Raw genomic sequence first — 20,160 nt, 5'->3', positions numbered from 1 at the left:
TCATTCTATATGCTGCCATGGTAGAAGGGTGAAGGGGGGAAGGAGGGTAGGAAATAATAGACAATAGGAATGCTAAAATAAATAGAAGATATAGCCCTGCTTAAATAACCTTAAAATCTAGATATGTTGGCTGGGCACAGTGGCTCACACCTGTAATCCCAGCACTTTGGGAGGCCGAGGCAGGTGGATCACCAGAGATCGGAGTTTGAGACCAGCCTGACCAACATGGAGAAACTCCTGTCTCTACTAAAAAACAAAATACAAAATCAGCCAGGCGTGGTGGCACATGCCTGTAGTCCCAGCTACTCAGGAGGCTGAGGCAGGAGAATCACTTGAACCTGGGAGGCAGAGGTTGTGGTGAGCCGAGGTCGTGCCATTGCACTCCAGCCTGGGCAACAAGAGTGAAACTGTCTCAGATCTAGGTGCGTCAAATATAACTGTAATGGAATAAGGGTTACAACTACTTCCTCAGCTGCCCCTTAACTTTTCCTAAACATGTAGTAACTTGGATGATATCATTTGGATGAGGTAACTTGGATGATATTATTTGGATGAGGATCACACTCTTTGCACTGCTTACTCTTTATTCTTTTCTCTTTTTTTTCGAGACAGAGTCTCACTTTATTACCCAGGCTGGAGTACAGTGGCGTGATCTCAGTTCACTGCAACCTCTGCCTCCCAGGTTCAAGAGATTCTTGCGCCTCAGCCTCCCAGATTCTCAGATTCCTCAGCTGGAATTACAGGCACGTGCCACCACACCTGGCTAATTTTTGTTTAATATTTGCTTTAGATATTTTTTAAATTAAAAAAGCATTAGAGAAGGTCGAAGTCGTCTTTGATGTCTCCCAACCCCCGGTTCCTTCCTTCCCCACTGTCCCATTCCAGATGAAATGACAATCATGAATTTTACATATTTGAGTCTATTTTTACATAGTTTTACTACAAGTGTATGTATTTTTTTTTCTTTCTTTTTTTTTTTTTTTTTTGAGACAGAGTCTCACTCTGTTGTCTAGGCTGGAATGTAGTAGCGCAATCTTCTCAGCTCACTGCAACCTCTGCCTCCCAGCCAAGCGATTCTCCTACCTCAGCCTCCTGTGTAGCTGGGATTACAGGCGTGCACCACCACACCTGGCTAATTTTTTTTTTTTTTAATGTGAGATGGAGTCTCTCCTGTGGCCCAGGCTGGAGTGCAGCGGCACAATCTCGGCTCACTGCAAGCTCTGCCTCCTGGGTTCACGCCATTCTCCTGCCTCAGCCTCCCGAGTAGCTGGGACTACAGGTGCCCACCACCATGCCCAGCTAATTTTTTTTTGTATTTTTTAGTAGAGATGGGGTTTCACCGTGTTAGTCAGGATGGTCTCGATCTCCTGACCTTGTGATCCACCCGCCTCGGCCTCCCAAAGTGCTGGGACTACAGGCATGAACCACTGTGCTCAGCCTATACCTGGCTAATTTTTTATATTTTTGGTAGAGATGGGGTTTCACTGTGTTGCCAGGCTGGTCTCAAACTCCTCAAGTGATCCACTCACCTCAGTCTCCCAAAGTTTAGTTGTCAGCTAAACTAATTTTGCATTATTGCTTTCTCTCTCACTTGCATCTTTTATGCAGCATGGAATTCATCAGTCAGCAACTAGACATGAAGCCTTTTCTTTGAGACAGAATCTCACTCTTGCCCAGGCTGGAGTGCAGTGTCACGATCCAGGCTCACTGCAAGCTCTGCCTCCCTGGTTCACGCCATTCTCCTGCCTCAGCCTCCCGCGTATCTGGGATTACAGGTGCCCGGCTACTTTTTGGATTTTTAGTAGAGACGGGTTTCACCGTGTTAGCCAGGCTCGTCTTGATCTCCTGACCTCGTGATCTACCCTCTTCAGCCTCCCAAAGTGCTGGGATTACAGGTATGAGCCACCACGCCCGACCATGAAGGCTTCTTAAAGTCAATTTTTAAATCCTGCTTCCCTTTCAAATCGACAAGCATTTGGTGAAACACTATGCAGCTTACATTATCCTACACTGAAGAATATATGATAGAGTTCCTGTGAAGAAACTAAAACCAAAAAGAAAAAGTAAAGATTTAATATAGAATATAATAATCAAGTGCTAATAAGGGACACGAGGAAGAGATCTGTAGGAGCAGAGTCTTTGAGAAAACCTTATGGAGAGAGAAGATTGATTGACAAATGGAGGCAATCCAGATAGGGACTACACCTTGAGCCATGGCTTTGGAGGTGAGTGCTGAGTTTGCATCTCAGGGGGAAAGTAAGGAGATTGGTTTAATCACTGAGATAACCTAATGGGAGTTTACCGAGAACCAGATTAGGGTGGGTCTGAGAGAACAGCTATCAGCAATTTGGTGGTGGAATTAATGTGGTATCTGAGGAGATTCCATTTTCGGCAAAGCAAGGAAGATTTCATGAGATCAGAATGGCAAAGTCTTGAAATCAAGTTAACAGTAGTTTGGTGAAAATGAAACCTTTACTTTAGGAAGATTTTTAAAATAATATAATGGAAAAATCCATTGGAAAAGATCAAGACATGATTATTTCATATTTATTTATTAATTATTATTATTTTTTAGAGACAGAGTCGCACTCTGTCACCCAGGCTTGAGTGCAGTGCCGTGATCTTGGGTCACTGCAACCTCTGCCTCCTGGGTTCTAGCAATTCTCCTGCTTCAGCCTCCCACATAGCTGGGACTACAGGCACACACTGCCATGCCTGGCTGATTTTTTGTATTTTACTAGAGATGGGGTTTCACCGTGTTGCCCAGGCTGGTCTCAAACTCCTGACCTAAGGCAATCCACCCGCCTCGGCCTCCCAAAGTGCTAGGATTACAGGCATGAGCCACGGCACCGGGCCAATTTTTATTCATTACCATTATGATTATTATTTTCGAGACAGAGTCTCACTCAGTCGCCCAGGCTGGAGTGCAGTGGCGCAGTGTCGGTTCACTGTTATCTCTGCCTTCTGGGTTCAAGCAATTCTGCCTCAGCCTCCTGAGTAGCTGGGATTATAGGTGTGCACCACCACACCTGGCTAATTTTTGTATTTTTAGTAGAGGTGGGGTTTTACCATGTTAGCCAGGCTGGTCTTGAACTCCTGACCTCAAGTGATCCGCCCACCTCAGCCTTCCAAAGTGCTGGGATTGTAGGTGTGAGCCACCCCTCCCAGCCAATACATGATTATTTCAAAAGATGAGTGTTTGAACTAGGACGTAGAAGTAGGACTGGTAAGGGAGAGACATATTGCTAAAGATAATAAGGAATTTGGACCATCTAACAAATATTATAGATAATTTTAAAAATTTGTTTTTATTGTATTTCGTTTGAATTAATGGCAGAATATCAAAGAAGAGACTATACAGATTAAGTGTTGTTACTAGTATATTAAGTGGAGATATGGGTAACTAATTCAAATGAGCCCAGGGCAAAGTTCTTTAAAGGTGTGTCTAAGGAAAACCCAACCTCCTAGAGGGCTCCTTCAACTGTAAAATGGGGATGATAATAATAGTATTTATTGCATAGAATTGTTTTAAGATCAATTAACATAAAATGCTCAGTATAGTGCCAAGCACAATGTAAGCATTTAAAATACAGTAGCTGCTATTAACGTACTTACTACTATCACAGCTTTTTATAGCTTTTTTTTTTTCTTGCCTACTTTTCTTCTGCGAGCCACCACTTTTCGGCAGGGTTGGACGTTTGTTCAGCACACGTCGCCAAGGTCGGCTTTAAAAATCAAATCTAGACTGTGAACTATGAAAACTGCGGAATTATCAGTGCCGTGTAGCTATCTGACAAGTGATAAAATGTGTCATTAAGATTTTTACACATCCCCGTGCCACAGAATGGCGTCTCCTGCTAATCGTCCCCCCCGCGACAGATGATAGTACATCCCACACTGTTGCTAGAAAAGATGGTGCAAAAGTTGAGCGCGTCGACGGCTCTTTTCTGCCGGAAACAATTTTTCTCTAGACCCGGAAGCAGTTGTTGTTTCAAGGGAGGTGGGACTGGGCGGGTCAGGCCGCAGCGGCTGACGGCGGGGGAGGAGCCGGGTCCACTGCCGGGTGGAGGGGCAAGGCGAGTGTGTCCTTATCCTAGCAATTGGGGCGCGGGCCTGTGAGCCAGTTGGAGTTGCGGCGGCGGGAACGATTGGGCCGAGCAGAGGACGACATGTTGCTTTTCGTGGAGGTGAGTGGATTTGCTAGTTTCGTCCTGCTTTTAGGAGAGCAGGAGTGTAGAGGCGCCGGCCGGTCCCACCGCCATGTGACTTTCCGGGCCGTACACGCCGCGGAACCGGCAGATAGGCTGACACAGCACCTGGGCCGAGCAGGCTTGCAGCTTCCCTCTGCGCGCTCACAACACTCTAGGAAGCTATGGGAGGTGATGCCCTTAGTGGAGAAGAATTGAAGGAGAAGAACGGAGGGCTGGTCTGGTGTGGCGTGAGGTTCAGAGGAAGGGTAAAGTGTCCCATATGGACCTCCTAAAGGAGACGGCATTGGGGGATTAGGGGGCGGAGTCTGAGAGGAGAGGTAATCAGGTGGGCGCGTTCCGGGGGCCGAGCGCGGCCTCGCGGGGCCCTCTGGGAGGGAGGCGAGCAACATGTGGGGCCACGGATGGAGGAAGGTGAAATGCGGTAAGTGTTCTGAAAAGCAAATTGAAAAAGTTCTTTGAGCAACCTCCACCAAATTCTGCCCGGGCCCCGTCCCTAGGTCTCTGGAACGTTCTGTGGGTGAAAGCGAGTTACTTTGAATCGAGAAGCCAGTAGGGTTTGGAAGCCTTGAAAGGCACCGCTTTGACCTTTTGTAAAAGTTACTCAAGCAGCAACTGCGTGATGAAGGGTTGGTTCTATGAACCGATTAAAAGCCCTTTACAAGGAAAATTCCAAGAATGAGAGAAACTTATTCCGGGAAAAGCCGGTTTTTGTAATGTTATTTGAACAATGAGATACTTTTATTACTTAAACTAGAACATCTGCTGTTGGCCTGTTTTAGTTTTCAAGATAGAGTTGGAGACCTGCCTTACAGAAATACAAAATTTAATTTCCCTTCATTCTGTCCTCTTGTATGCAGTAAGCGTCAGCTGACTGCCTGGCTAGTGCTTTGAGTAGATTCCAGATCATATTGTTCTTACATTGTGAAAACGTCAAACCAGCAAAGCTGCAACTTCGCAACTTGGCATTTGTTAGCTATGCCCATAAAAAGAATCTTTTCAATGAGGGAAGGAATTTACAGGTTGTATAATGGGTCTAGGAGCCGGGGCCAGCCTATGGCAGATTTTTTTTTTTCGGGGTTGTGGGAAAATCTTTATTTATTTATTTATTTTTCGACCTTTTTTTTTTTTTTTTTTTTATACTTTAAGTTCTAGGTTACATGTGCACAACGTGCAGGTTTGTTACATGTGTATACACGTGCCATGTTGGTGTGCTGCACCCATTAACTCGTCATTTACATTAGGTATATCTCCTAATGCTATCCCTCCTCCCTCCCCCCGTGGGAAAATCTTAATCCGTAATGTTCCAGCATAAAGTAAATAAATGATTTTACGTTTTTTTTTCTGTTTAACTGACATTGTGTCGCCGATAAGCTTGACATCTTTAAATTAGTTTTTTAAAAGACTGCTACATTAGAGTATATCTAATATTAATAATAAACATCCATTGGAACATCCGGGGAAATCATGAAAAGATTTAAAATTACTGAACTCATTCTGTTTACTGTTGTCTATCCTCATTGTTGTTTTCCTTAGGCAGAATAAGAAATCAGATAGGATTTTAAGACATTGCCGGCCACTTTGTTTTAGGAATGTTATGCTATGTAAATACCACAGGTTTTAAGTATGTGTTTTGCTGAGCGGAAGAAAGATTGTGGAGTTTATATTGACGGGAGCTCCACAATATTTGACTTCCAAATTGATTCCTTTGGCTTTATTAAAATGTAAGTTTTAATAACAGCCCCATTTATTGTTTAAACTAGGTCCTCTCCTGCCTCTAAAGCAATACTTAAAATATTCTACAGATGACAAAACCAAGCCCCAGAAGTTAAAGTAACTTTACTTAGTAAAAGTAAAGTAGTGTAACTGGGATTTAGATCCAGGTGTTGCTGATGTCAAATCATGGACGGGATGTTAGCAGTTCAGGCCTGTGCGACTCCCCACGTTAGACAAATTCTACCATATCTCTCGCCAAACTATTATTTAAAAGTTGTATCTCCACTAATCATTTTCTTTGTGAATCACTATGTCGTTCTTCATATTCTCATATGAGTTTTACTGAAAATTAGCTGTCTTTAAATATTTGGGGCTGAATGTGTGGTTTTAAAATCAGTGAAAAACAACATGTTGGTCATTTGACGTTTTGTTAACTAGTGTTTGATCCCAGTAACCTCATGATAGAGGAATTATTCTCAGTGAGAGAACCAAAGCTCAGAAGTTAGATATCTAAGGTCATTCACGTGTAAATAATGTGGGGGTTAAAGTCTGAAGTCTGGCTTCTAGAACATAAATTTCTGGCTCCAAAATTATTTTTGCACTTTCCCATAAGTCAAAGGTTCTGAATCTAGGTTTTTGGATGGAATTGAGGAAGTAAGTACCTGAGCTTGGTTGGGGAAAAAAATTTGTTTATTTTCACTAGTTTCTAACTGAAATCTAAATGGAAAAGAAGTGAAAATTCTTTAAATGTTAATGGCAGCAACAGTGTCTGTGACCTTGTCACCAAGACAAATCACTTTTTTTTTTTTTTTTTTTTCCAGGCTGGAGTGCAGTGGCCGGATCTCAGCTCACTGCAAGCTCCGCCTCCCGGGTTTACACCATTCTCCTGCCTCAGCCTCCCGAGTAGCTGGGACTACAAGCGCCCGCCACCTTGCCCGGCTAGTTTTTTGTATTTTTTAGTAGAGACGGGGTTTCACTGTGTTAGCCAGGATGGTCTCTATCTCCTGACCTCGTGATCCTCCCGTCTCGGCCTCCCAAAGTGCTGGGATTACAGGCTTGAGCCACCGCGCCCGGCCGACAAATCACTTTTTAACATATATTACAGTTTTTGCAGATATCTTGAAATATTTATGCTCATTACTTGCTATATGTCAAAAATATTGTTATTTAACATATTGCTATATTAGACATTTTAAAATATTTTGACAACTGCGTTTCAAGATAATTGGTTTACTTTGTGATCCTATATATTTTAGAAATTTAAAAAAACTCTGAGAAGGGATCCATAGATTAATTGGACTACTAAAGAGGTCTGTGTCACAAAAGAGGTTAAGAACTGCTTTACTAAACCAAGGTGCTTATGGATCATCTTTGGCAGGATTAATCTGGGATCCCTGGGTCCTCTGCAGTTGTGTTCAATACCTTTTACTAATGTGTATTTTTCTGGAGCGATTCCAGCTTAGCTATCCCACTAGAAGCAGTAGAATAGATAATAGCAATATAACAATAATAACAGTAGTAGTACGTACTTGTATCGTACTTTGTGTCAGGAATGTTTGATGTTTTTCTGTATATAGATATTTGTACATCTTAAATCTCAATAGCTCTATGAGGTGTTACTATCCCCATTTTAGTGATAAGGAAACTAAGGCAGCCAGGCGCAGTGGCTCATGCCTGTAATCCCAGCACTTTGGAAGACCAAGGTGGGCGGCGGATCACCTGAGGTCAGGAGTTTGAGACCAGCCTGGCCAACATGGTGAAACCCCATCTCTACTAAAAATACAAAAAGTAGCCAGATGTGGTGGCACACGCCTGTAATCCCAGCTACTCGGGAGGCTAAGGTAGGAGAATCGCTTGAACCTGGGAGGCAGAGGTTGCAGTGAGCTGAGATGGTGCCACTGTATTCCAGCCTGGACAACAGAGTGAGACTGTCTCAAAAAAAAGAAACTAAGGCACAGAGAATTCAAACTTGCCTGAGTTTACACAGCTAGTGAACATGGAAGCTTGAACTCATCAACCACCTACTTATATTGGAGTAGAATATATTGCAGACAAGGAATCCTATGTAAATAATACTTAGATGCAACTTTTTAAAACCTGGCCTTGGGCCCAATGTGGTGGCATGCGCCTGTAGTCCCAGCTACTCGGGAGGCTGAGGCAGGAGTTTCGGTTGAGTATGGGAGGTGAAAGCTGGAATGAGTTGTGACTCTGCCACGGCATTCCAGGCCAGGTGACAGAGCAAGACCCACTCTGTTGACTTCAGTAGATTATTGGTTTGTTTTATTTTTTTTCCGCTTGAGACTGAGTCTGTCTCTGTCACCCAGGCTAGAGAGTGGCGCAATCTCAGAAACCTCTGTGTCCTGGGATCAAACAGTTTTTTTTTTTTTTTTTGAGACTGAGTCTTGCTCTGTTGCCAGGCTGGAGTGCAGTGGCGCAATCTGGGCTCACTGCAACCGCCACCTCCTGGGTTCAAGTGATCCTCCTGCTTCAGCCTCCCGAGTAGCTGGTACTATAGGCGCGTGCCACCATGCCCAACTAATTTTTGTATTTTTAGTAGAGATAGGGTTTCACCATGTTGGCCAGGATGGTCTCTCTTGACCTCATGATTTGCCTACCTCGGCCTCCCCAAGTGCTGGGATTACAGGCGTGAGCGACCGTGCCTGGCGGGTTCAAGCAGTTCTTCTGCCTCAGCCTCCCTAGTAGCTGGGTCTTCAGGCATGCGCTACCATGCCTGGCTAATTTTTTATTTTTTATTTTTAGTAGACATGGGTTTTGCCATGTTGGCAGGGCTGGTCTCGAACAGCTGACCTCAAGTGATCCGCCCTCCTCGGCCTCCTAGAGTGCTGGGATTACAGCCGTGAGCTACAGCACCCGGCCGATTATTGTTTTTTTGTTGTTTGTTTTTTGTTTTTTTTTTAATCATCTCTGTTCTGAAGGAGAAACAAACAATGTCCCTCTCTGGAAAGAGGTAGAAGTTTGGATGATTCACAGTCATCAGACACGACTTGCGTTAAATTCTTTTACAACAAATTTTTTGTAAGTTTGAAACTGCAGTGTACTACCTTCATCTGAATACTATCAAGTTACTTAAAACTTTTGAGCCCTAAGGAGGCAGATTGTAATTAAAATTTTTTTTTCATTTCTCTCTTTTAAAGTTTTTTTTAATTTTTAATTTTTTCTTTTTTGAGACAGAGTCTCGTTTGCTGCAGCCTCCACCTCCCTGGCACAAGTGATCCTTCCACTTCAGCCTCCAAAGTAGCTGGGACCATAGGCATGTACCACCATGCCTGGCTAATTTTTTTCTTTTTTGGTATTTTTTTGGAGAGACAGGGTTTTGTTTTTTTGCTCAGGCTGAAATTTTTGTTTAAATTTAAAAAATTAAAACTAGAGGCTGGGAAGGGTGGGTATGCAGTGACTACTAAAATTGTGTTTCTGTCTCTGTTTGAGTTTTCCCCTGAAAATGAAGACAGTTGTCCCTCAGTATCTGTGGGAAATTGGTTCCAGGACCCTCTTTAGATGCCAAAAACCTTGGATGCTCAAGTCTTACATAAAAAGGCGTAGTATTTGCATATAACCTATGCACATCTTCCTGTGTATGTTCAATCATCTCGATTATTTATAATATCTGTTACAATGTAAATGCTTTGTAAATAGTTGCTATATTGTATCATTTATAGAGTGATAAGAAAAAAGTCTCTACATGGTCAGTAGAAATGCAGCGATTTTTTTTCCTGAGTATTTTTGATCTGTGATTGATTTCTCCACTGATGGATATGGAACCCATGGATATGGAGGGCCAACTGTACTTATACTTACTTACTTAGGTAGCAGTTAAGTTTCATACACCCTCGGATGCTTTAATAACTTTTAAATAATTAAAACTTTTTTAGGTTGGGTAATGTGGCTCATGCCTGTAATCTCAACAATTTGGCAGGCTGAGGTGGGAGGATAGCTTGAGCCCAGTAGTTCAAGACCAGCCTGGGCAACAAAGTGAGACCCCCCCCACCCCCAACCTCTACAAACAAATTTAAAAAATTAGCCAGGCCTGGTGGCATGTGTTGTGGTCCCAGCTACACTTGAGATGGGAGGATCACTTGAGCCAGGAGATTGAGGTCGCAGTGAGCCATGTTCGTGCCACTGCACTCCAATCTGGGTGACAGAGGGAGACCCTGTCTCAAAAAATTTTTTTAAATTATTATTTTATTTTATTTTTTTAGAGACAGGGTCTCACTGTGTTGTCCAGGCTGGAGTACAGTGGCTATTCACAGGTATAGTCATGGCATACCATAGCCTCAAATTCCTGGGCTCAAGCAATCTGGTCTCAGCCTCCTGAGTAGCTGGGACTACAGGCTCATGCCACCAGGTAAAAGTATTTTTAATTGTGAAATACATATTACATAAAAAGTATCATCTAACAGTTTTTTGGTTGTTTTTTTTTTTTTTTTTTTTTTTTTTTTTTGAGATGGAGTCTTGCTCTGTCGCCCAGGCTGGAGTGCAGTGGCCGGATCTCAGCTCACTGCAAGCTCCGCCTCCCGGGTTTACGCCATTCTCCTGCCTCAGCCTTCCGAGTAGCTGGGACTACAGGCGCCACCACCTCACCTGGCTAGTTTTTGTATTTTTTAGTAGAGACGGGGTTTCACCGTGTTTGCCAGGATGGTCTTGAACTCCTGACCTCGTGATCCGCCCGTCTCGGCCTCCCAAAGTGCTGGGATTACAGGCTTGAGCCACCGCGCCCGGCCAGTTTTTTGGTTTTGTTTGTTTTTGTTTTTTGAGAGGGAGTCTTGCTGTGTTGCCCCAGGCTGGAGTGCAGTTGCACGATTTTGACTCACTGCAATGTCTGCCTCCTGGGTTCAAATGATTCTCTAACCTCAGCCTCCCCAGTAGCTGGGACTACGGACGTGCGCCACCATACCAACTCATTTTTGTATTTTTAGTAGAGACAAGGTTTCGCCATTTTGGCCAGGCTGGTCTCAAACTCCTAGTTGATCCACCCGCCTCAGCCTCCCAAAGTGCTGGGATTACAGGCTTGAGCCACTGCGCTCGGCCCTTCTTAACAGTTTTTTTGTTTGTTTTTTGAGACGGAGTCTTGCTCTGTTGCCCAGGCTGGAATGCAGTGGCGTGATCTCGGCTCACTGCAACCTCCGCCTCCTTGATTCAAGCGATTCTTCTGCCTCAGCCTCTGGAGTAGCTGAGACTACAGGAGCATACCACCATGCCCAGCTATTTTTTGTATTTTTAGTAGAGAAGGAGTTCCACCATATTGGCCAGGCTGGTCTCGAACTCCTGACCTTGTGATGTGTCCTCCTCGGCCTCCCAAAGTACTGGGATTGCAGGCGTGAGCCACTGCGTCTGGCCGAAGCTTTGTTTTCTTTAATGTTTAATATTTGAGGTATAGGTTTCCAATCTTTAAAATATTGTAAATGTTCTGTATTATAAACCATGATTTTCTGTAATGGTTTTAGAATCTTGAGTTCAAATGTATGACCTGAGGCAGGTGACATAGCTTCTCTGAACCTCAAGTTCTTATGTATAATTTGAGAATACTGATGTCTTCTGATAGTTAGGTTGTGTTAACTTCTGATAGTTATGTTGTGTTAAATCATGCCATGATTTAATCCTCAAAACCAACTATATTGTGATATAAATTATTGGTGGCTTCCAAACACCTCCAAAATTTGTGCTTTATATAGTAAATATTTTTGGAGAGCTTATTGAACGACATGATAGTAGCACTGATGATTGCAAAAATTACTGTGAGATAGCACTAATTTAAGAGAAGTATAACTTCTAAGTTTTCGTCTCAGCCTTGTTACTAACTTACTCTGATTTAGGGCAAGCCAAACAATTTAATTATTTAAAGTTTTTTTTATAGTTGGAGAGTATACTTTTGGTTGGGCAAATATAAGTTTTAAAAGAGGAATGAAGATGGCAGTATGTTAAAATACACATTTACATGCAGGATTTAAAGGAATACAGCTGGGTGGGCTGGCTCGCACCTGTAATCCCAGAACTTTGGGAGACCGACGCAAGTGGATCACTTGAGGCCAGGAGTTTGAGACCAGCCTGGCCAACATGGTGAAACCCCATGTCTACTAAAAGTACAAAAATTATCTGGGCATGTGTCTGTAGTCCTAGGTACTCGGGAGGCTGAGGCACACCCTGAAGCAGAGGTTGCAGTGAGCCGAGATCATGTCACTGCACTCCAGCCTGAGTGACAGTGAGACTGTCTCAAAAAACTGAAAATTAAAGGAATACAAATGTTAAAATGCAAATAGGTACTTTACATTTACTCTTTTGAAAAAAATTCTAATGTAAAAGTGTAAGTAAATGTAAGAATAAGAAACATCTAAATATGTACTCATCTTTCCTGTCTTACCTGTGTCATTGTCCCATCACTTGAACCAATCTTTGGTTCACAGAATATGTCTACTGTTTCTAAATGACGGGCTCTAAACCGAAGACAGAAGAGTACTTTAGATGAATATTATTAGGGGTAGGATGTGAACTGCATTCATAAATGCCAAACTCCAGGGGTGAGTTAAGTTCTATTGGGTTTGTATGTTATTGAGAGAAGAGAAAAGGATTTTCTACTTTTTTTTTTTTTTTTTTTTTAGATGGAGTTTCTCTCTTGTTGCCCAGGCTGGAGTGCAGTGGCTCACCACAAACTCTGCCTCCCGGGTTCAAGCGATTCTCCTGCCTCAGCCTTCCTGAGCCTTCCTGAGTAGATGGGCATTACAGGCATGTGCCACCATGCCCGGCTAATTTTGTATTTTTAGTGGAGATGGGGATTCTCCATGTTGGTCAGGCTGGTCTCGAAGTCCCGACCTCAGGTGATCTGCCCTCCTCAACAGCCTTCCAAAGTGCTGGGATTACAGGCGTGAGCCACCGCACCTGGCGAGAAAAGGATTTTCTCGTCAGGGTAGAAAAGTCTGCAGTAATGCAGGGTTTGTGTAACAAATAGTTCGGTAGTGTTTCATACTACTAACTAGCAGGTAAGATGATCTTACCGGCCATTTTGCCCTGGAAGGTCACAGCATATGCCTATTTTCTGGGACAGATGTTTTACCTTTTTTCCTTCTCAAAAGTATTCTGGTTTGTATAATAACTTGTATATTTTCAGAAGAGATTAGAGGTTTACTGTGTGCTCATTGGCAAGCCTTTCCTTCTATACTAATAAAGTAATATAACGCACATAAGTGGGTGCTGATATATTTGTCATATTGGGTATGGCAGGCTGGGCAGGGTGGCTTATACCTGTAATCCCAGCACTTTGGGAGGCTGAGGTGGAAGGATAGCTTGAGTCCAGGAGTTCAAGACCAGTCTGGGCAACATAGTGACATCCCATGTCTTAAAAATTAAAAAAAATATATATTGGCTGTGGGAAATGTAAATTTATAGGGCAGAAAGTTGCAGTTGAGCATGATAATGAAAATAGGATTATTTTTGCCTTTTGAGTTGGAGGAAGAAAAAAAATAGTAGGGCAGTGACTGAGTAAAATTAAGATACATTTATATACAAGGTTGCATAAAAGATTTTTTTTATTTTTCTTTGACCAGCAGGCAAGAAGAAAACAATGTCTAGAAACATGGACTCTGGGACCAGCCTGCCTGGGTCTAAATCTCTGCTGAGACTGAGCCACTTTTTGTTTACCTACCTTCCTTCTGTTTCCTTGAGAATGGCCAGGAGGTGGAGGTTACCGTGAGCCGACATTGTGCGCTGCACTCCCACCTGGACGACATAGCAAGACTCTGTCTCAAAAAAGAAAAAAACAAACAAAGAAAAAAAATTATTGTTTTTTGAGATGGCGTTTCGCTCTTGTTGGCCAGGCTGGAGTGCAATGGCGCGATCTTGGCTCACCACAACCTCCGCCTCCCGGGTTCAAACGATTCTCTTGCCTCAGCCTCCCGAGTAGCTGGGATTACAGACATGCACCACCATACCTGGCTAATTTTGTATTTTTAGTAGAGACGGGGTTTCTCCCCGTTGGTCAGGCTGGTCTTGAATTCCCGACCTCAGGTCATCTGCCTACCTCAGCCTCCCAAACTGCTGGGATTACAGGTGTGAGCCACCATGCCCAGCAAAGAAAAAAAAAAGAACTATTTTGATATTTAATATTGATGTTTGAGGTTGAGGTATATTTAAGTTCGTTTGTGTAGTTAGCCATTAGCTTTATCAGCTGACTAATTGAAGTTATGGCTCAGTATTTTCAGGATTAAATAGTAAATGTTAGGTACCTTTTTTTTGTTTGTTTTGTTTTGTTTTTTTTTTGAGACGGAGTCTCGCTGTGTCGCCCAGGCTGGGGTGCAGTGGCGTAATCTCCGCTCACTGCAAGCTCCGCCGCCTCCCAGGTTAACGCCATTCTCCTGCCTCAGCCTCCGTAGGAGCTGGGACTACAGGCGCCCGCCACCACACCCGGGTAATTTTTTTGTATTTTCAGTAGAGACGGGGTTTCACCATGCTTGCCAGGATGGTCTCAATCTCCTGACCTCGTGATCCGCCTGCCTCGGCCTCCCAAAGTGCTGGGATTACAGGTGTGAGCCACCGTGCCGGGCCGGTACCTTTTTTTATTGGAGACAGGGTCTTGCTATGATGGCTAGGCTGGTTTCGAACTCCTGGCCTCAAACGATCCTCCCATTTTGGCCTTCCAAAGTGCTGGGATTACAGGTGTGAGCCACAACAACACCCAGTCTGTTAGACATCTTTTAATGGATAATTCTTTATCTTTTTTTTTTTTTTTTTTTTGAGACAGTCTCGCTCTGTCGCCCAGGGTAGAGTGCAGTGGTGCGATGTCGGCTCACTGCAACCTCCCCCTCCTGGGTTCACGACATTCTCCTGCCTCAGCTTCCTAAGTAGCTGGCATTACAGGCACCCACCACCACACCTGGTTATTTTTTGTATTTTTAGTAGAGACGGGGGTTTCACCATGTTAGCCAGATGGTCTCGATCTCCTGACCTTGTGATCCACCCGCCTCAGCCTCCCAGAGTGCTGGGATTACAGGGGTGAGCCACCGTACCTGTCCTAGAATTCTTAATCTTTAATGAAAAGATTCATGAATCTCATGTTGAACTTTCTAGGGAGAAATTTGTAACTTTGATTATATTTTCAGAGCAATTCGTGACCCCCAAAAGGTTAAGTGTCACTAATCTATGGTGGCATCAGCTTCTTTTGATGAATGACAGATGCCATATGATTGAGATAGTGGGAATTTTAGGATATAAATCTTGTCTTTTCCGCTGGTACTAGAGTACCAGTAATAATACTGATGATAATATTGATGAATAAACTTCAGATTTTCTTTCACAATAGAGGGCAAGTGAATTCTGATTTTTGACAACTTGGAGAGGTTGGTGGAAACAACTTAGGGTGGTCCAGTTTCCTTGCTGTTCAAAGTGTTATCTGTAGATAGCAGCAAGCTCCTTTAACCCAGGAATTTGTTAGAATAAAAGCTGGTTTGTTACAGTAGAAACTCTACCCCTGAATTACTGAATCAGTCTGCGTTTTATCAGGATCCCTAGTTGATTCTTTTTTTTTGAAGGTAGTAACTTGTTCTCTCCTTCAGGCTGAAGTGCAGTGGCGTGATCTTGGCTTACTGCAACCTCTGCCTCCCGGGTTCAAGTGATTCTCATCCTCTGCCTCCTGAGTAGCTGGGATTACAGGCACCCACCACCACACCTGGCTAATTTTTGTATTTTTAAAATTTTTTATTTATTTATTTATTTATTTATTTATTTATTTTTTTTTTTTGAGACGGAGTCTCACTCTGTCGCCCAGGCTGGAGTGCAGTGGCCGGATCTCAGCTCACTGCAAGCTCCACCCGGGTTTACGCCATTCTCCTGCCTCAGCCTCCCGGGTAGCTGGGACTACAGGCGTCCGCCACCTCGCCCGGCTAGATTTTTGTATTTTTTTTTTTTCAGTAGAGACGGAGTTTCATCGTGTTAGCCAGGATGGTCTCGATCTCCTGACCTCGTGATCCGCCCATCTCGGCCTCCCAAAGTGCTGGGATTACAGGCTTGAGCCACCGCGCCCGGCCTTTTTTATTTATTTTTTGAGATGGATTTTTGCTCTGTTGCCTAGGCTGGAGTGCAGTGGCACAATCTCAGCTCACTGCAACCCCTGCTTCCCGGGTTCAAGTGATTTTCATGCCTCCCGAGTAGCTGTGATTACAGACGTGCACCACCAACCCCATCTAGTAGAGATGGGGTTTTACCATGTTGGCCTGGCTGGTCTTGAACTCCTAAACTCGGGTGATTCGCCTGCTGAGTGCTGGCATTACAGATGTAAACCACTGAGCCCAGCCTGGGGACCCTAGTTGTCATCCGGTGGCTGTTTTCTATGTTCATTTCTTTCTTTTCTTTTTAATTTTTGAGACGGGAGTCTCACTCTGTTGCCCAAGCTGGAGTGCAGTGGCGTGATCTTGGCTCACTGCAGCCTCTGCTCCCTGGGTTCAAGTGATTCTCCTGCCTCAGTGTCCCAAGTAGCTGGGGCTACAGGCGCATGCCATCATGCCCACCTAATTATTATATTTTTAGTAGAGACGGGGTTTCACCATGTTGGCCAGACTGGTCTTGAACTCCTGACGACCTCAGGTGATCCACCCGCCTTGGCCTTCCAAAGTACAGGGATTACAGGCATGAGCTACCGTGCCCAGCCCTTAGACTCCTTAGGTTTAAATCCTGGTTTTATCTTAATAGCTGTGTAACTTTAGGGCACATTACTTTACCTTGAAGTAAAGTAACTTTTTCCTTATCTGTAAAATGTGGATGATAATAGGACTTAACTGAAATTGTTATGAAGATGAATTAAATGTTCCATAAATGTTATTACTATTCTCTGAATGAGTGAAGAATTCCCACTTTAATTTTCATTTTTACTTTTTGTAAAATAGCCCTAAGCATTTTCTGGTAGGATTCTGAAGTTACTTTGGAAGAAATTACAGGTGTTTTTTTTGTTTTATTACTTGTAACTTAGTAGTAGCCCTCTCAGTATTGGAGATGTAAAAATTGAACCTGGATGATTGATCTGTCATGGGGCAAAATACATTTAATCAATTTATACATTTTATTTCTGTTTTACAGCATTTATGGGGTTAAGTGGCATGGGATTTCTGTTTCTGATAGTAAATAGGTAAGTAAAACAAAAGGTTATGTATGTCCAAAGGGATGGTTTTACCATATTTATGGTGATTTTCTTCCTAACTCTTGGTTCTGTTACCTTAGTCTGTAATTTCTTAGGACAGGAAGATAGCATTTTCACAAGAAGTTAATGGTTCTCTTTTTTCCTTTCATTTTTCTCTCTCTGAAGGTAGAATTTAGCATTAAATGGGACAATAATCAGGACTGCCTTTGGCTTATTTGGGTATGACATATTGCTTAGAAATGAGGGTGGTGATTGAACCATCAGTTTTACAGATAGTTTATTTTTATTTATTTATTTATTTATTTATTTATTTATTTATTTATTTATTTTGTTTTTGAGACAGAGTTTTGTTCTTGTTGCCCAGGCTGGAGTGCAATCTTGTCTTACTGCAACCTCTGCCTCCCAGGTTCAAGCAATTCTGCCTCGGCCTCCCAAGTAACTGGGATTATAGGCATGTGCCACCACACCCAGCTAATTTTGTATTATTAGTAGAGACGTGGTTTCTCCTTGTTGGTTACGCTGGTCTCGAACTCCTGACCTCAGTTGATCTGCCTGCCTCAGCCTCCCAAAGTGCTGGGATTAGAGGCGTGAGCCACCATGCCTAGCCTACAGATAGTTTAGATCTTTTTGTTGAATATCTATGTGCTGGCATATTATGTATATGTTGGCAGATAGTTTAGCATGCATTTGGACAATTTACATCGTTTAGTAGATATTTATACAACTGTGTAATCTCAAGGGCTTCTAATCCTGTGGAAGTGAGCAAGATTTTGATGGCAGTCTAAACTGTGGTGAGAAGATGAATAAAACTTGGCTATTGGCTGGATGTAGTGGCTCACGCCTGTAATCCCAGCACTTTGGAGGCCGAGGCGGGTGGATCACAATGTCAGGAGTTTGAGACCAGCGTGACCAACATGGTGAAACCGCGTCTCTACTGAAAATACAAAAATTAGCCGGACGTGGTGGTGGGCGCCTGTGATCCCAGCTACTCAGGAGGCTGAGGCGGAGACTCGCTTGACCCCACGAGGCGGAGGTTGCAATGAGCTGAGATCATGCCACTGCACTCCAGCCTGGTCGACAGAGTGAGACTCCGTCCCAAAAAAAAAAAAAAAAATTTAATGGCTATCTAGAATCTAAATGAAAAGATAGATTTTATTCTAGCTAAACTGACTTAGGGGCTGCCAGCCATCGGTGAACTTATTAGCATGCAAAAAGACATCACTTTGGAGATTGTAAGAATTTAAGTTGTGTATGGATGCTATCATACACAACTAAAATATACTGTAAAATATTTATTTTACAGTATCACAGATAGTGAATATTTCCCATACTTTCTAAACATTTTTCTCCATTTTTCAAAACTTTTTAAAGATAATTCAATCTTGCCTTGTTCAGGGATATGTCTTGAGGGATGTGTCATGGATTTCATTATGTGAACATCAGAAAATATTTATACAAATCTAGATGGTATAGCCTACTACACACCTAGGCTATATGGTATGGCCATTATAATCTTGTGGGACCACTGTTGCACATGCAGTTTGTGCTTGATCAAGATGTCATTAATGCAGCACATGACTGTAATTATAGATTCATGAAGTTGCAAAACAGTGTACAATGTGGTCCTGTGAAGTCGTTGCTCGGTTTCTCATTGTAGTAGTACCTTCCATAACTATAATATGGTATAATGAGCAGCAAATTAACATTGATACAGTCCACAGAACTTACTCAGATTTTAACAGTTTTCCGTACAATCTGGTTTTAAGGATCTGGTATATTCTATTTTATGGATGAACTACAGTTCACCTCTATGGTTGGATGTGTGTAAAATTAGTGTGGTAAACATCCTTGCACTTAACATGTTTTTGTATATCTCAGTTTCTTGCGAGTAAATCTGACAAGTACAATTTTTGGATCAAAATTGTGTATTTAAGGGTTTTAATAAACATTGCCAATTCTTCAGAAGAGTTATACAAATTATAGCAATGAACTGATTTTTCCTTTTCATGCTTATCAAAATAGTATTGAATCTGGGCCATTGTATAGGGTAAAAATGATATTTTATGATAATCTGTTCCAGTCTGTCCTTTGCACATTTTCCCTGTTCGGCAAATAATCTTGGTAATTTGTAATTCTGTTGTTTAACGGTGTGGTAACCTTTCAGGTCTTTTCTGGTTTTGTTGTTGTTGCTGTTGTTGTTGTGTTGTTCTGTTGAGACAGTGTCTTGCTCTGTCATTCAGGCTGGAGTGCAGTGGCATGATCTTGGCTTATTGCAACCTCCTCCCATTCTCAAGCCATCCTCTTGTCTCAGCTTTCTGGGTACCTGGAACTAGAGGTGTATGCTGCCATGCCTGGCTAATTCTTGTGATTTTGTAAAGACAGGGTTTCACCATCTCTACAGTGATTTTGTTTGTTAATACAAATGGTAACATAAAGTGCTTATTTTTTTGCAGCTTTACTTTTTTCACTGAACAATATGCATTGGAACAATTTCCATGTTGGTGAATGTGTCCTATTTTGGTTTTCTTAAACTTTTATAGCATTCCACATTAAGAGATAGACCATATTTAACTATTCACCTATAGGTGGACATTTAGGTGGTGTTCAGTTTTTCACTTGTGGGTTCAATACTGCACTATACAACCTTTTATATGTCTTCTTGTGTGCATCAGTGGCTTTTAAAATGTATAGTGTTGGCCGGGTACAATGGCTCATGCCTGTAATCCCAGCACTTCGGGAGGCTGAAGCAGGCAGATCACGGGGTCAGGAGTTCAAGACCAGTCTGACCAATGTTGTGAAACCCTGTGTCTACTAAAAGTAAAATATTAGCCGAGCGTGGTGGCGCATACCTGTAATCCGAGCTACTCAGGAGGCTGAGGCAGGAGAATCGCTGAGGCTGAGGCGGAGGTTGCAGTGAGCCAAGATCGCGCCATTGCACACCAACCTGGGCAACAGAGCGAGAGATCTGTCTCAAAAAAAAAAAAATAAATGAATAAAATAAAATGTGTAGTCTTAACTAGGCTGGTGAAAGATGTAAATATGCCCGGAAGTACTGCTTGTCTTTATGCCATAGACCTTACACTTTGAGTATTCTTGGCA

At 42.7% G+C, this 20,160-nt stretch overlaps 1 protein-coding gene across 13 annotated transcripts in view; it reads left to right on the top strand.

Moving 5' to 3' along the window:
• Positions 1 to 3,969: 3,969 nt before the first annotated feature.
• LARP4 (La ribonucleoprotein 4) overlaps positions 3,970 to 20,160 on the top strand; it is an 84,589-nt gene continuing 68,398 nt past the window's right edge. For 8 of the 13 annotated variants that reach the window (XM_030939874.1, XM_030939868.1, XM_010385347.2 and 5 more), the window contains exon 1: positions 4,018 to 4,187. In XM_030939874.1, the coding sequence (XP_030795734.1) occupies positions 4,170 to 4,187 (18 nt within the window). In that variant the 5' untranslated portion in view covers positions 4,018 to 4,169. Of the gene's footprint in view, positions 4,188 to 17,000; positions 17,050 to 20,160 lie in introns of all 13 variants that reach the window. The other 5 variants (XM_030939871.1, XM_030939869.1, XM_010385345.2 and 2 more) reach the window with 2 other exon arrangements.

Source organism: Rhinopithecus roxellana, chromosome 10 (genome assembly GCF_007565055.1).
Source record: "Rhinopithecus roxellana isolate Shanxi Qingling chromosome 10, ASM756505v1, whole genome shotgun sequence".
In the NCBI taxonomy this organism is placed as follows: Eukaryota; Metazoa; Chordata; class Mammalia; order Primates; family Cercopithecidae; genus Rhinopithecus; species Rhinopithecus roxellana.
This window is presented reverse-complemented; position numbering and strand designations above follow the sequence as displayed.